The 16,416-nt window shown below is 38.6% G+C and overlaps 1 protein-coding gene across 2 annotated transcripts in view; it reads left to right on the top strand.

The window, feature by feature from the left end:
• Positions 1-16,416, top strand: part of TANGO2 (transport and golgi organization 2 homolog) — a 41,237-nt gene that overhangs the window by 2,014 nt on the left and 22,807 nt on the right. For both annotated transcript variants that reach the window (XM_075718236.1, XM_075718237.1), the window contains exons 2-4: positions 7,939-8,060; positions 14,789-14,877; positions 15,817-15,936. In XM_075718236.1, coding sequence (XP_075574351.1) covers positions 8,005-8,060; positions 14,789-14,877; positions 15,817-15,936 — 265 coding nt within the window. In that variant the 5' untranslated portion in view covers positions 7,939-8,004. The remainder of the gene's footprint in view (positions 1-7,938; positions 8,061-14,788; positions 14,878-15,816; positions 15,937-16,416) is intronic.

Below are 16,416 nucleotides of genomic sequence, written 5' to 3'. Positions count from 1 at the left end.
AGCTAACAGCAGAACTAACAACGTTCTGTTGTCCTTGCCTTATGTCTCCTAGAAGGATTATTTGAACTCAAAGCAATAAGCTTTGATTGAAGTTCTTGTGTTGCGGTGTTCCTTTTGTATCTGCTATCTGGAAAGAAATTAATGTGTTTTTTCTTAAGTAAGCATACTTGCAGGACTTTTTTCATCTACTTAACTTCTGTGGGTTTGTATTTTTTCTTGGTCCCTTCTTCCCCCCCCCAGGTTTTAGGATGTCTGTCACCCCATGGCCCCTCTAAGTATTGCTCAGGGGAGGTAGTCAGCTCAGAGTTACTGTAGGTGAGGTGGGAAGGGTGGGAATAAAACCACGCTTACATAAGTGATGATTGCAGCCCTTCCCTCACAGGAAGTTAAGCTTAAGAATATAAACCAGATGCACTGGGTCAGGTCAGAGGTCCATATAGACTGGTATTCTTTTTCTGGGAAACAGAACAGGAACATCTCTAGCGAAGAACATAAGAACAGAGCAAGTATATAGGAGTCTTCTAGTGAGTATTTCCTTCAGCTACTTGTAACATAGACTTCCTACGAATAAGAAATGGAAAATGGATTTTCTTGCCCCCCAAAAATTATTCTTAGGTGCTTCCTCACTGAAGAAAACCTAAGCATTGTGAAAGCTGAAAATAATAGTCTTTGGAGGAAAGAGGAAGAAGTCTAGCAAAAGACTGTGGATCTGTAGAACTGTGGCAGAGGAGAACAATTGCTAACACTCTTGAGAAACTGGGGGAAGGGCTGTCTTACTCCATTTCTTGGAAATGTTTTTAAAACATGGTGTGCTGAAAGTTGATTTTTACTGGCCTTTGTTTCTCTTGGGAGCTGTACAGTGGACTTAATCTAGTAAGATGCCAGATAGAGAAACTGGGGAGCTGAAAATAAAATTAGCTCATTAAACTTGAGAATGGCATGCACCTTACATGTTATTTTCTGTGTTTTCATAAGTGTTCTACTTTGCATTGCTGTCGTTTGCAATGAAGACTGACTCTTCACCTTGGTAGGGTTACGAACCCTCGGTTAGTTACAAATTGTCTTTATACGGAGCAACCTGAAAGGCATCAGATTATGGATCCATCTATTCCCTCGCATCTTTATCTTGAATGATTAATATTATTACACGGGAGCATGTGCTACACAAGGGAATTGCAAAAGCAAATCAGTAAAATGCTTTTAAAAATACAGCTGTGGGACACTTTTCTGGGGGGGGAAAAAGTAGATTACTTTTAAAAATTAATTGAGCATCTCTTGTTTTCCGTTATTTTAAAGTTCAGTATTAAAAAAAAAAAAACAACTCATTGAACTACTGAAAGAAAATGCATCCAATTTTATTCTCTTATGGGTATTTGAGGAGTGTAGTGCTCAGTTTTCTTTGGAGAAATTCAAAAGAATCAGTAAAATAGTTTTAGACTCTGCTGACCACAAGTTATTGTTGTGGTACATAAAACTATCAGAATCTAGTGACTAATGATCTTTAGCTATCTCTCAGACTGCACCTAAACAACAGTTTTGGATCAGTTGAGAAGCAATTGAGATCGCTGCGGTAACTGACAGATGTTATTTATGATGCTTCATTTGCAAAAACAAAATACATAACAAATGGCTTCATTTTTCAAAGGCTGCTACTGGGAGTTCTTAAGGGTAAAATGGGTTTATGCCAAATTGTGAACTGATTGCTTCTAATCAACCAAATGATGGTGGAACCCTATGAAAAGAACATACACAATCTATCATGTCTTGGTCTCTTGATAGTCCCTCTAAACGCTACCTTATGCTGGCATCTATCCACTCAGGCTTTTAACAGATCGTTAAAACGAGCAAAACAACACACTGTACTGCCTAACAGAGTACAGTAGCACGGAATAAGAATGTTAGTTACTTTAATGTCATTTCCAAATCAGCAGTGCCATTTGGAGCAGAATGCTTAATTACAGGATGTTTGTAATTCTTGTCAAGCTGGCTTGTGTGTATTAGACAGCAAACTAGAAACATATTACTGAACTAGGAGATTGTTGCTATCATTTCATCCTTGATAACTGTTGTCTTATTGACTAGGAATAATCAAACTAGATTTTATAAAAGCTCATTGTCCAGAGAGCAGTAAGTCTTCACTGTCTCCACCTTACAGTAAGTGTTTTTTTCCCCCCATTCTGCAGACCTTGTCATGTTGCACAGTCTGCGTATTCTGGCTTGTATTGTCTTCAAAAAAGGAAGCCAGAAGGCATGTGTTGTGCCACAACTTAGCCTTTTTCATTTGAACTCTTTTTTATGTTTTTTTTTAACTAAGCCGCCTCCTGTGTCTCTAAGGATAGTTCTGAAGACACGCGTTCTGCTGAAATGGAGCTAGAAAGTCAGGTTTTGATCAAGCTTTGGACTTGCTGTAGTATCAAGTTGCAAGCATGGAAGCCAGTGCTGACCTAATCTTTTTCATCTTCTCTCCTTGATCTGTGGGAGACTCTAGCTGAATGATGAGAAGGCGACGAGTTGAGCTCATCTGCTTTGTAATGGCAGCTCTGCGCAGTGTGCTCGTCTCATCCCCGTAGTTGCAGCACGCTCTTTATTGAAATAGTGACACCTGTATGAAGATTTTTTGATTAAATGTTTGTGTGCTTATGTCTATGACAGCCTCTCTTCAGGTTTTTTTTTCCCCTCTTAATGTTTTTTAATTGTCTCAAATTTCAGAATATCCAAATTTGAGTCTGACTTAAAATTCTTAAATGAAAACATATTGTAAGGCTAACATCCAGCCCTGGATATAAAAACGCAACAGGTGTTGCAAATGCAATGTCAGCTTTGATCGAAGAAGGTACCTAAATACATTGGTGGCCTCCTTTGTCAATTAAGTATTGCTGCTGTTTTAAGGGGTAGCTCTGTTTTATCTGGCTTAAACACTTCTGTGTGAATAATGAAAAAGGTCAGACTATTTATATAGGACCTGTAAAAACTTAACGCCTGTTTCAAGGCCGGCAGGTGGAGCCCAAGATAAATAATACTGTTTTGATACTTGGACTTATTAAAGCATAAATATAACTTAAAGAACATAATAACATCAAGCAGAGTTGACGGGGTGACAAAAAGATACTTCTATCAAATCGCTAGTACCAAGTAATAATGAATATGGATTCTAGAAAGGCATCGAAGTGTTGAAAATATTTGTCCCTCTAAATAATTGTGACGAGTGTTACAAACTTATTCTGCTGCTGTTTTCTGACTGGCAGTTTTTGTGTAAGCTTTATGTTGACCAGTAACTTTGCACAAACAGCTGGACTGAACTGATTATTTGAAGGGAACTCAATAAATCAGCTAATGGAGCCTGAAACCTGTTTATTAAAATAGTAGTCTTATGAGTGATTAATTGTCAACAGTTTTTTATTGAGTAATCCATTTAATTATCTGGCAGGACACCTAATGAATACTGGGAGCTGTATCTCCATAGTCAGCAAGAGTAGTCAGTGACAGTTCCCCATTAAAATTGTATTTTATATCCCTGCTTTCACCAAGTGTGCTTCTTTGCACTTTGTGAAAAAAAAAAAAATGTTTTAAGGATTACCTAGCATATTCATGCTGATGCTGTAAATGGGTACCTCTCAACTGTAGATTGGAAGGGGATCTCTTCTGAGCTATGAGTGTTGTTTCTGAAATAGTCTGGCGTGGTTTAATATTTATAAATGTCAGTCTTGATGCTCACACTGAGGAAAAGGCGAAAAGAATGAAGCTATCATATTTCTGTCTATGTGAAGTAGGGACCAGTGAACAATAATGTACAGTATTATTCTAGTGTATTGCTTGCTCCATGAACCACTCTGTTAATGCATTTTATTAAATGTGATTTATGGACACAAGTTCATTGCTGATGGGCAGCCACTATCAACCGTCTATCAACCTATCAACCATCTATCACTATCAACCATCATCTACTATCCTTGGTAGTAGAAGCTGTAGCCCTTTACCTTGCAAAGGACATGCAAAGTTGTAATTACAATGGAACTGCTTATTAAACTGAACTGTAAGTCACTATCTTATTTTTATAACAAGTTGCTCAACAAATGGGCAAGAAATCACTCAATCTAGATTTATTTTTTTATATAGCTTTTTGGTACGCTTCTTAAAGACAAGCTAAAGTTCTTTGAGATTATGTGTCTTTTATTTTAATAAACATAACCTGTGCATTTTTTTTGTGGGCTTCCGAGGAAGATTTTGCAACATGAATTCTCAGGGCCACGGTTAGGATCAGTCGTGTGCTGCTGCTTCTTTTGCGAAGACTTTTCCGTTACTAATTCAGATCCTTTTGGTGTCATCGATGTGTCACGCGAGTTACTGGCTAACGCTCGGCTCTGGTGGCTTTCTGGTTCAGAGACAGAAAGTTTTACTTCCCCTGTAGGCTGCAGATTGGGGAGAAAAGGAAAAGATAAGATAAAACAAAGATTGGAACTGGAAAATTGAAATCTGCATAATTTAAATCACTAGCATGTGATAAACTTGCTTTTTTTTGGTAGAAGTGCAAGTAGCAGTAGCAGATCATAGAATCATAGAATGCTTTGGGTTGGAAGGGACCTTGAGAGATCATCTAGCCAATAATGTATGTTCAAAAATGTGCCTAACGTGAAAGAGTGCCTCTTTAAAATGCTATTACCAGGTTTAGCTTTCCTGACTGCTACTGTTAAATATGTTTGTTAACAAAACTCCTTGCTTTTCCTTTTTGGTGGCAACTTACTTGCATCTTTACAGTGTGGCTTATAAACACTGCCCGCAACTCTTGTTGTTGAGCTGTTGGGGGACGGGAGGGAGCAGTTGTCTACAACACTTGGAACGGGAGGTAGGACGTCTTGCCCAGCGTTGAGTCTCGTGCAGCACAGTTGTTGTTCATTGACATTCCTCCTGCTCCCAATTTTATGTTCAGTCACGTTGTCAAGGACGGAGTGCTGTTTCCATTTACTTGTGGAGCTGTCTGTGAGAAGATTGCTTGAGGAACAGAACAGCAGCAATCAGTCAGCTAAAATAAACCTTTGTTCTTAGTTTGACATTTATTGCAATGTTCCAACTGTAATAGTGGGAGGAGGGGTTGAAAGGTCTCATCTGTCCTAATTTGAGTCTCTCATCAGTAATGACTTCAGCAAAAATTCATTTTTTAAGGGGGGAGGAAACCCCAACTCCTGTTTGGTTTCTGTGTAGCCTGTGCACTAAGTTACATAAACTATAACCACTGTGAGATTTGCATCGTTCAGGAAAGAGGGGTAACTTATTTGCCCCAGCCTTGCTGGAGGCTTATGTTACACAGGATTGTGTGTCCTTGAGAGGATTATTTGGGAGCCCAGTCTTCCAACAGGGAAAGTCTGCCAGACTTGACGATGCCCTGAGTTCCTACAGTTAGCCAGCGTGTAGTTCATCTGCTAGGCTGGTTGGATTGCCAAGTGAATGGTAGGGGCCTGTTTGGAAGGTGCTGTAGAATGAATAGAAGTGAATAATCTTCATGACTATCTTCTGCACAACAAGCATGCTGAAGAACCTGCATCGTGAAGAAACCCGTCTTCCGTGTTGTTCTGGGGACAGAAAAATTACCAAACAGAAAAATAAATGTCCCATGACAAAGCAAGTATCTAGAGGCAGAGTATGTTTGGAGGCAAGAGAAGGGCATAGAGCAAGGCAAGAAGATTCTGGACTGAGACAAGACAAGGTTATAAAAGAAAGGTAGCTGGTGCAGAATAAAGAACGACATAGTGTTCCAGAGGAGAAATCATGAATAGGAAACTCTGCAGTTTAAATCCCTTTTGGTAGAAGAAATGGTATCCTGAATAAAGAAACTGAGGGAGGGTATGGCATATAGATACTGCCTGGATACCTGGACAGCATCAGAAATTTGAAGTAAAAAAAAAAAAAAAAAATTAAAGGGAAAAAAAAAAGGTTTCAAAAGTACCTAGGGTTGTGTTATGTTTTAATTATATTATCTGGAAATGGCACTGTGCTGTAGTTCATAAGCTGTCTGTTGCTCTAGGAAATTTGTGCTTTGTGATTTGAACTGTGACTAATTTTGGTTTGCTTGTTTCTTTTTAAGAGTTGGAGTGGAAGGTGCGAACAGGTCAGTGTTATTTTTGCTTAGTGACATAAAGCAGCTGGGATACAAGATCCCGAGCTTTGCAAAAAGCTAGCAAGATCTGTATGTAGAAGATCCAAGTCTTCCCAAACTGGTAGTTTGGTTGTACAAATCCAGTATGATCGCAGTCTATTTAAAATTCAGCAATAGGAGTCGAGGAAGGTGGTAATACCTTCTTATGACTGATTAGATTTTCTAGATAAAGCTGGCTATGGATCTTTAAACACCTGGCTAGTAAATCAGTTGTCCAAAATTCAAGTCTGAATCTTCAATTTATGATTAATTTCTAAACCAGTTATTTTGGGATTGACTTGTTAGAGGCGAAGAAAGCCTACATTGTGATTTAATTCTGTCTTTTCTGATGCCTTATTGTGTCACCTGTTAAGCAGAAAATAGGTTGGATAGCTGGGCTATTGCTGCTCTTAGCTAGTAGAGTATGAAGTCATCTTGGGAGGGAAATTCCTTTTGTCACCAAACAGAATTTAAAATACTTTGAGATAGAGATATATACATACACACACACTCTCTCTCTTGCACTAATTTTCTTTTGCCTTGGAAAGCGTGTCAGGAGTGTTGCACCTCTTTCTTTGAGTTACTTCCTTTCCTGCAACAGAAGAGTCTCTTTGCAGAATATTAGATTGCAAGACAGAACTTGTGCTGTGACAGCGGCAGCAAGCTAGTTGTGGTGCTGAACTGTGACTTAACAGGAGCCAGCAGCTACTGGCAAGCTGTTAATTAAAAAAATCTGTCTAAATGCTGCACTTGCAGCACTACTTCTGGTAATATGAAATGTAGTCAAGATTATCCATTTCCTGGCATCTCTTGAGGGACATGGTGTGGAAATTGAAGAGCGGGAGAGAGACTTTTTTCATATCCAGAAGTATGGGTAAAAATCGTACTTTTTGTACAGAGGTTGATTCAGAAACTGGGTTGCTCAGATGGCCTTACAGCTGTGGTATTGAATTCTGCCTGTCCCCTTCCCCTCTTCGCCTGCCTTGAAAGCTTCTGCATGGAAGAAACTGTCGGTAGCAGTAAAACATGGTCACGTGCGGTTGTTTGGTAACATTCTGGTAACTGTTTTAGCGGCCACAAAAAGTAAGGATCAGGCTGTGGTTTTATTATCAGAAAAATTTCCATTGGGGCAACACAAAATATTTGAAAGCTGTTATGTGGTTTTGAAATAGAAAGCACATTTGTCATGCCATCTGAGCGCAGCCAGAATTTTAAATGTACCACAAGTGCTGGAAACTGTTCATCAAATGTACACTCTGGTCCAGTGTATTTTTGTTTGTACCTGATGTTTTTCCTGATGATAAACAACAATACTTTCTCCTGGACTTTAATAATAGCTTGGCCTAAAATATGCTTTATTTACAGGTTTGGGAGTGTCTTTGATCAGCCTTTTTCCAGCTTCTGCAACAGTTTGAGTCTTATTTTCTCCTTTATTCTAACAGAAGCATTTTGCCTCACCTAAGATGGCGGGGGGGGAAAGTAGTGGTACTTTATGTAATTTTCTGCTCATTACCAATAAAAGTCTTTCTTTCATGTGTCGCTAGTGCTGTAGACTTTGTCAGTATTTCTGTGATGCTTGTTTCTTTCCTAAAAATCTGAATTAGCCAAACATAACTTTGAAACAACCACTGTAAGATTTTGGTAGTAAACGATTCATTGAAACAAATCTATTTTGGAAGTCCTGTTTTATTTATTTATTTTTGTTGAGAGCTATTAGTGAGAACACTGCAATCTTTAAGCTTCAGCATAGGAGCAAGGTTATCTTTTTATAATTTGCAGTATAATAGATATCTTTATTTACTTTGTAGGCTCTTACAGAATGACCTTGCACTGAGCCCTTGTGGAAGAAGCAAGATTTAAACACCAGTTCTTCAATGTGCATCCTTCTATTCAAATTTGACCCCCGACCAGTTTCCAAAAATGCATACAGGTAAGGATGGTTCTAGTTAACATGGACTTGTTTCTATAATTTTTTTTTTTTTACACAATTTCTTTTTGTAGCCAATGTTTGAATTAGAAATTCAAGTCAGTATTAGGTGTTCAGTTATGCTTTTGTAATGTTTAACTTTATGACTTTCCCCATTGGAGGACTTACTGTAAACTTTTGAGAACCCTTTGTTTTTAGACTATGTCAGAAGACTCGGGCTTTGTAATCATGGGCCTTTTGCTGGTGCTCTATCATGTGGTGTAAGACAAAGCCTTTAAATACTGTAATCCAGAGTTTGAAAGTCCTGCCTTCTACTTTATAATTTAAACTAAGGGGTATCATGTTTGTTGGGGCATCACTGCTGTAGCAATGAGGTGCAGGAAAAAAATGCAGTATTTTTCAGTAGGGTAGATGTGTTTAGGGCTTTCAGTTTGAAACCCACAATTTAAAGTTAGCCTGGAAAGTAATGGGCAGACAGTAGAGCAGAAGTATTGCAGTTATTGATCACTCTGTGTTAATTTCTCTTCAGTTAATATGTGCAGGTCCAGTCTTGTAAGCCAGGAGAGTAATATGCTGTGAATCCAAAAGGTACTAACACTGAAACGCAACTGCTTAGGTAGCTTCTGGTTAACTGATTTGCCACTTTGTCCTGTTGCCTCCCAAGGACAGGGCCTTCTTGTTTGTTGTGTAGTTCACTGCTGTTCCACGTTACATCAAGGCTGCCACTGCTCGCTCTTCCACTGTGATTTTGACAGAACTGGCTAGCTTGTGAATAGGTGCAGTTGCTTTTTAAAATACGGGTAGATGAGGTCAAGGTTATTTATGCCTATCGGTTTGCTTTTGGGACAAGGTGTACTTGAAGATCTTTAGTTCCTGTTTGTCCTAAAATTAAGTACTTACAATTTCAGAAAAATGCTGGAAATCAAATCTTACCGCTCTCAAACTGATTACACTGCTGTATCAATGTAAAACAAGTAGTGCTGTGAACTGGAGAATAAGGAACTCTCCCCCAAATCTGCTTGCAAATTAAAATTTTAGGTAATAAACTAATGGTCATGTGTATGAGATGTTTAGCCAAAAGCTTAGGACAAAACAAGCATCCACGCTTCTACGTAACTTTTACTGGATGTGTTGGTGTCATACAGTCAGTTTCCCAAGCATTAAACTTCCTGTAATAACTTTCTCTCTCATTACAGCCCTTAATTTTAAAAGTTCCTATCCAACATCAGTATCTTTGACTACATTCAGTATGTAACAGAAAGATAGCACTTCGGGCCAGTAAGACGACTGCAGAGTTCTATTGCTTTCTGTATTTATACATACTGTATAGGTTCCATATTACTCTGTGGGGTACAAGTACTGGTATTCATCCAGAAACGGTCAGTCAGTACGCTCAGTAAATCATTGTGCCTTTCATTGACTTGTTTTTCTGCCCTTGTGTGTTGAGGAGCAGATGCCATTCTATAGAAAGAAAGGAAATGAGAACCGAAACCTCAGTTGTCCATAGAGTGCATTCCTTTCTGCATCTGGAATCTGCCTAAAAAGGGGTTTTGTTTATTATGTGACTGGTGTTGAATTAATAGATCCATTTCTTTGGTCTGACTTTCTTTGTGTTGCTAGTTAGCAAAAGACAGATTCATCAATTTGATGCCTCTTGGGAAAATCCTTTGGATGTAAACCGTAGTTGTTTGCCAAGTGAACTTTTCTGCCACGATCAATATTTAAAAGTAAAACTTACAGTAGTTTGCTTGCTATAAAAAATTGCATCAAGATTGAAATTATTGATTTATAGCAGAAAACAACTTGCTATCAATGTCAAAATAAGAAAACACTTTTGAGATGTTTTGGCCCAAATTCAGGAATATTTAATTGTATTTAACTTTCTCGGTACCTTTTGTTAAGTGATGTGTTGCTCTATACCTCTGAGATAAATTACTCTGAGCCATCTGTTTTGGTGGTAAGTGCCAGGCCATACTGTTCTTCGTGTCAGATTTTATCATCAGATACATAACTTTAGTCCCCTTTTTTTTTCTTCCGTGACACACCATAACTAAATCTTTTTGCTTGTCTTTATTTGGAAGAATGTTGAAGTTCTTTCTTCTTAAATTGTTCCTAAGGTTTTTTCCACCTTTGCCTCAGCTTTCTGAAGGGCACAGGTCTGGGTATCAGTTGGGAATGGTACCCAGCCCTCCTAATTCTCTGAACAGTATTATAGCCATTAGACCAAGCTAGACCTCCATACTAGTCTCTTGCTAAGCATAATTTTTCCTGACAACTTGTGTGTGTTACACCGTGTTATAGCTCTGTTTATTTCATGGTGAGGTCTTGGAACAGTTTTCCCAAACAAAAGGGGATTCCTCTACCTGCAGACATACTAATTTGTCTGTCCATGTTAAAACAGGCATCTACAATTACTTTTCTTACTGTCCTCTACTTTGCATCTCTAACTAAAACAAAGTGCCTAAAATAGGCATTAAAAGTTGAAAAGACAAAAAGTGCGTATCATTGGCCATTTTCTTGTAGCCAGTAAACTTTCTCAAACTAAAACATGTGCTCCATAACACTTAGGAGAATTTTTCATCCAGGCAGGCTTTGGTTTCTAGAGCAGTACATTGCCAATTTTCATGAGCACCTAATTAAGCAAAAGGCTTACAGTTCACCTTTGTGATACACTAATGAATCTCTGTCTTCCTGTACCTTTGCAACTTGCTGTTCTACCCCTTCCTCTGCGTTCTCTCTACAGGCCCATTTGTAGTAGAGTGCATTGTAACAAACGCTTTACTGTAGTACGTTATTATTGTCAATGGTAACGTGCTGCCTTTACATCTTTCTGAACTATACTGTATGTGTCTAACAAATAAATACATGTTTCAAGCTTCAAAGCTATAATCGCAGAGTCTTTTTTTTTTTATGGAACTGAATCACATTGTAGGAAATTGCTTTAATGGAATGATTTCTCATGTTTTCATCTCTCTGCCTCAACATTAAAATAAATCTTAATACATAAATCCTAATACAGTTGAATTATTTCAGCTATAAAAATAGCTGAATAGGCTTTTTGCAATTTGTTAGAAGACGAGGGTCACTTAATATTGCTCCTTTTCAGTATGATTATGTTTCATAAAAGACAAAATGAAGATGTTTTGATTAAGTGATCCTGTGTACTAGCTTTTGTGCTAAATTTAGGACACTGTGTATTAAACTTGAGATGGGGAATATTCAATCACACCAGAAAGACTTTGCTTATTTTTAGTATTTAGATACTATAAACAAACCGTGGTTTTGTGTCAAGAATTATTGAATGCAAAATATAATTGGAGGAAATGAGGAGGAAATGGAGGAAAAATACAATTCAGGAAATGAGAAATGCATTTCAGCCAAACTAGTTTTTAACAGTAGAGATGTTTGTTTAAATAAAAATCTGTAAAAGGAGGATGGCATGCTATAAATGGAGGATATTCAAGCAAGATGACAGAAATTTGGTAAACCAGCTGAAAGCCTATAGATCGAAAACTAGAATCAGCTAGAAGAAGAGAAATAATGCAAGTCTGAAAGGAATGATGTTATGATTATTTGGCATGGAAAGATAAAAATGTACATACGCTGTACTTTCCAACAGATGCTATCTTTGTTGGGCAAAATACTAAGCATCTTCCTTACAGAAAGGATGCCACTGAAGTGTTAGCCTTTTTTATTTTCTCTATAGCTGATTATAATTCTTTATCTGTAGTATTTCTAATGTGCAACTGGCACCTCATGATTATGTTTTAAAACATTTAACATGGTGTTAATGAAGAGATGAATTTGCAGGAAAGGTCCAGAAACCTGCAGAAAATGTCAGAACATGTGAATGCTGAGAAAAGTAATGAGATTTCATTGGAATTGATTCTTGTGTGTCGTGGCTTAAAAATTGGAATAAAAATTGTATGGTCTAACTTCAGTTTACAGCAGCAAACTTGGCTTCTGCGGTGTACATGTAATTGATGTGCAGCTGGTAGGAGGAACTGGCAGTGGAGAAGACACTGAGGTTGCAGGGAACTGGTTAAGAAAATCTGCAGGTTTCTAAAAGATGGCCTTTCATTAAAATTAAATACTGAGTAACATAGCTGGTGAGAATGGGGAACACTCACAAACTCGCAATTGAAATAAAGGCAAGTGGTGTTAGGGGTAATAGCGAGCAGGACTTTGCAAGCTCTAGCTGTTGGATCACGGCGTGGTGTGGTGGAGTTGTGCACAAGCGTGTGCAGTCGCCCGTTGCCCGAGTCTCCAGCATACGGCTCGCCGAGGGTTGCAGTTGCCTTTTGCCCTTGTCGTGGTTTAGCCCCAGGCAGCAGCTCAGCACCACGGAGCCGCTCGCTCACTCCCCCTACCCCGGTGGGATGGGGGAGAGAATTGGAGGAGTAAGAGTGAGAAACACTCCTGGGCTGAGATAAGAACAGTTTAATAATTGAAATAAAGTAAAATAGTAATGCTAATAGTAACAGTATAATAATGATAATAATAATAACGATATACGAAGCAAGTGATGCACAATGCAGTTGCTGACCACCCGCCGACCGATGCCCAGACAGTTCCCGAGCAGCGATCGCTGCTCCCTGGCCACCCCCCCCCCAGTTTCTATACTGCCCATGACGTCATGTGGTATGGAATGGCCCTTGGGGCAGTTTGGATCAACTCTTCTGGCTGTGCCCCCTCCCAGTTTCTTGTGCGCCTGGCAGAACATGGGAAGCTGAAAAGTCCTTGACTGGCACAAGCAGTACTCAGCAACAACTAAAAACATCAGCGTGTTATCAACATTCTTCTCCTACTAAATCCAAAACACAGCACTGTGCCTGCTGCTAGGAAGAAAATTAACTCTATCCCAGCCAAAACCAGGACAGCCCTTTACTTGGATCAGCCAGATCCATTACCTGCTCTTCGGGTGAGGATGTTCTACAAATGGAAAACACTTTAAATTCCAAAATAATGGTTGAAAAAAGACTGATGGAAGAGCGGCATCAAATGAGAGCTCGCCTACAGGTTTGAAAATGGCAGTGTCTGAGTGCTGCTTCTCAGCATAGAAACCCAGTAACACTTCTAACTCAAGCTTTTATTTATAGATACCCTGCATCTATTTGATGTTGCAGTAAGTCATTAATTTAGTTTCTGATGCTGTCTTACATTGCTTTTGAATAACAGAAAATGTTAACTTTCTCACTTTCAAAAGGTGGATGTGCACAGTCAGATTAGCCTAGACTTTTCTTTCCAGTGTTCCAGTGCTAACACTGCTAATGAAATGACTGTGGCATACGTTCAGTAAGGTCACTGTGTGGTCGGTAAGGGAGTACACCAAACAAGTTGCTTTAATAGCTTCTGCTGGATAAAATGGATAGAGAAACAGTTTCTGCTTTTTGAATCCCAAGAACTGAGGCTGTTCTAAATTCCTCTGAAGCTCTCTGGCTGTGTAAGTCTTACCTGCTTTACATTCACAGCCTGACTGACTTGAACTGATGTTATCCTTGAATTTCACTAGCCTGCACTGCTACCAAGCCTGGAACTTTTAAGGAAGACCTGTCCTATCTTGTATAGCCACTGCTTCTTAAAAATCATGTTGAACTTGGTCTTTCAAGTCTGCTGGTGCCATTTATGATAATTATCAAAGTAGGGAGCAGAGGGAACCAGGCAGAGCTAGCAGAATTCTGTCACTACCGTTTCCTAATATTGTCTGGTGGTGTTTAATATCTGTTTGTTTTCTAAAATGAACAAATTTTAGATGGCACGTGAAGAGGTGCAGCACGCTTTTTGTCAGGACAGCACTTGATCTTGTGGAGTGATGTGTTTATTTCTAAATATAAATAATGGATTTCATCCAGCAGCACTTTTCAGTTGCATATTATTTTTTATAACTTATTCCTACCTCCTGATTGTGTAGCCTCCAGGGCTGCTTGTAGTTTCTCTGCTGCAAGGGCTGACTCTCATTAAGAATTCAACTCTTTTGTCCTACTGTTCTGGTAGAACTCAGATTATGCAAGCAACTACACGTGCAAAAAAAACCCACAAAACAACAAAAAACAGAGGGGAAAGGCCCCACCAAAATACCTCTTGATTGTTACAAAACCCCATGCCTTTTCCCTTTACTTCTCTGCCTCCTTGAGCATGCTGTTGTTTCTTCAAACGAATTTCAGTGGGGCTGGACCTTTGAGACTATTGCAAATTTATCTCTCTTCTGGGTGCTTACAGACAAAAGCATCTGACTTGTATCTTTGAACTACGTAAGTAGAGCTTTAGGTGTCAGATAAAAAAAATACTGTGACTACATGATCCTAAGTAATGATCCAATAAAAACATACTCTCATGCTTCAGATTTTTTTTATAAGTTCCCTGTAAATCTGTAGGTTACCTTTAAATTTTCTTTAATTAAGCTGTAACGTCACATGCTGAGGAATCTTAAGATGCTTATGCGATCTTAATTCAATCTCTTGCATTGTAAGCATTATTCTTTTGAAAATAATAGCTGCCTCATTCACACAACAAGAGAGACTTGCTGAATGTCTCAAGACAATGAGAGAGAAGGCTGCTATCAGATGTAATTTGACCTTTACACTGGGTGATAAAGGAGAGATGGGAGGATAAAGGACAGTTTCATACTTAAAATGAGCTAATGCTGTGGCACGAATTGGATTCTGTTCCTGCCTGTACTGTGAAGTTCCTGTTTGTAAGTAATACTATCTTTTTCCTCTTGTGTTTTACAGGCTCATTCTAGCAGCTAATAGAGATGAATTTTACCACAGACCATCCAAATCGGCGGATTTTTGGGACAGCAGCAATGATATCCTTAGTGGTATGTATGTCTTGTTGTTTTGGTTGGTTTTCATACAACTTATAAGACAATTACGGCCTGTTTTCTTATTGGGGGGTGGTGTCGCATTTCTAACAAGAAATATGCTTCTTCCTTGTACTTTTGAAAGATGAGTTGTGCTATTATTATCGTATTTGTGTTTTAATATCTTGTGGGTTTTTCTCCCGGTTTTATGTTCTTTAACTGATTTCAGTCCGAGCAGTGCAATGGAAATATATCAGATTAATTTGTCCATCACAAACGATTACTTAAACTTTGTCAGATACACTGAAATACTTCCTAAAATAGGTGGAATTAGTTATTCCACAGACTCATTGTCTGTAACAGTGACTTGAAATCATTAAACCAAGCCTCAAGAAAGTGAAAACTTTCTCGTTTCTCATTGATTAATAATTTATAGGCTACAGAATAATTTTAGTTATTGATGCATCAGTTTATTAGCTTTCATGTCTACATTTTGCTAAACTGATGGTACAGTCGCTCAGCTGTCTGGTTCTCTTTTGTAGGGAATCTATCTGTAGTCATTTTTAAGTACAATCAATACTTCTGCCTTTTCTCAGAAACAGAAATGAAGCTCTGGAAGACAAAGCATTGTTTAACCACAAGATTTTGACTCTGCAAATACTCTTTGTTGATGCTGTGTGTTATTGTCATTGGCAGGGAGGCCTGTGAGGATAAATTACTCCCACTGCACTGCAACTCCCTTGCTTCTGAAGTTCTGGCTGACATTTCTGTTTTGTGCCAGACATTCTGGGCGCCGCTTCCCCTGCTATGTAGTGGTTTAAAACAAACAAACAAAAAAATATCCTGAAAACTGAAGGGCCCTGAATTTTTGTCTTTTATAGCCTTGTCAGCTCTGTCCCTATTTAAGATATTTTTTTAAAATGAATATAATAGCCTAACTCTTACTTATTCCATTAGGTCTGGATATGGAGGAAGGAAAAGAAGGTGGGACGTGGCTGGGAATCAGTAAGAAAGGGAAGATGGCAGCCCTGACAAACTATATGCAGCCAAAGATTGATAAAAATGCAAAAGGAAGAGGTATGTAGGAGTCGAAATAGAAAAAGAAGAAAGTGGACAAACACCCCTTGATGTCCCAGTAAAATAGTGATGGTTACAGTATTTTTTTAATATCAGTTTATGGACAAATAAAATGGTTATGTGCTGTAAAGAAAATTTGCGAGCTGACGAGTTTGAGTACCCATGTGGGGAACTTGACTTGGATAATGATACTCTAATCAAGCAGGCAAAAATAAGACAAGACGTAGTGCCTAGAGCCTGAGTTACACTCAGACAAGAAATGGAGCACCGTCTTCTCTTGACAGTAATTCTAATTTTAGGGTCATGTATCAGGGAAATGAAGCAAGACGAGAAGGAGTTTGGCAAGGTGGGAGGAGAGGAAAGGCACATCCAGTATAGAATAGTTGGTAAATGTGAATTCTGTGGAAATTTTGAGCAAGAGCTTTTGACCGAGTTCTTCAGATTAAAAGTCAAACTCTTAATGTGAACATGATACAATGC

Source organism: Pelecanus crispus, chromosome 11, assembly GCF_030463565.1.
Source record: "Pelecanus crispus isolate bPelCri1 chromosome 11, bPelCri1.pri, whole genome shotgun sequence".
In the NCBI taxonomy this organism is placed as follows: Eukaryota; Metazoa; Chordata; class Aves; order Pelecaniformes; family Pelecanidae; genus Pelecanus; species Pelecanus crispus.
The sequence above is the reverse complement of the archived record's forward strand: the minus strand, read 5'-3'. Positions and strand labels throughout refer to the sequence as shown.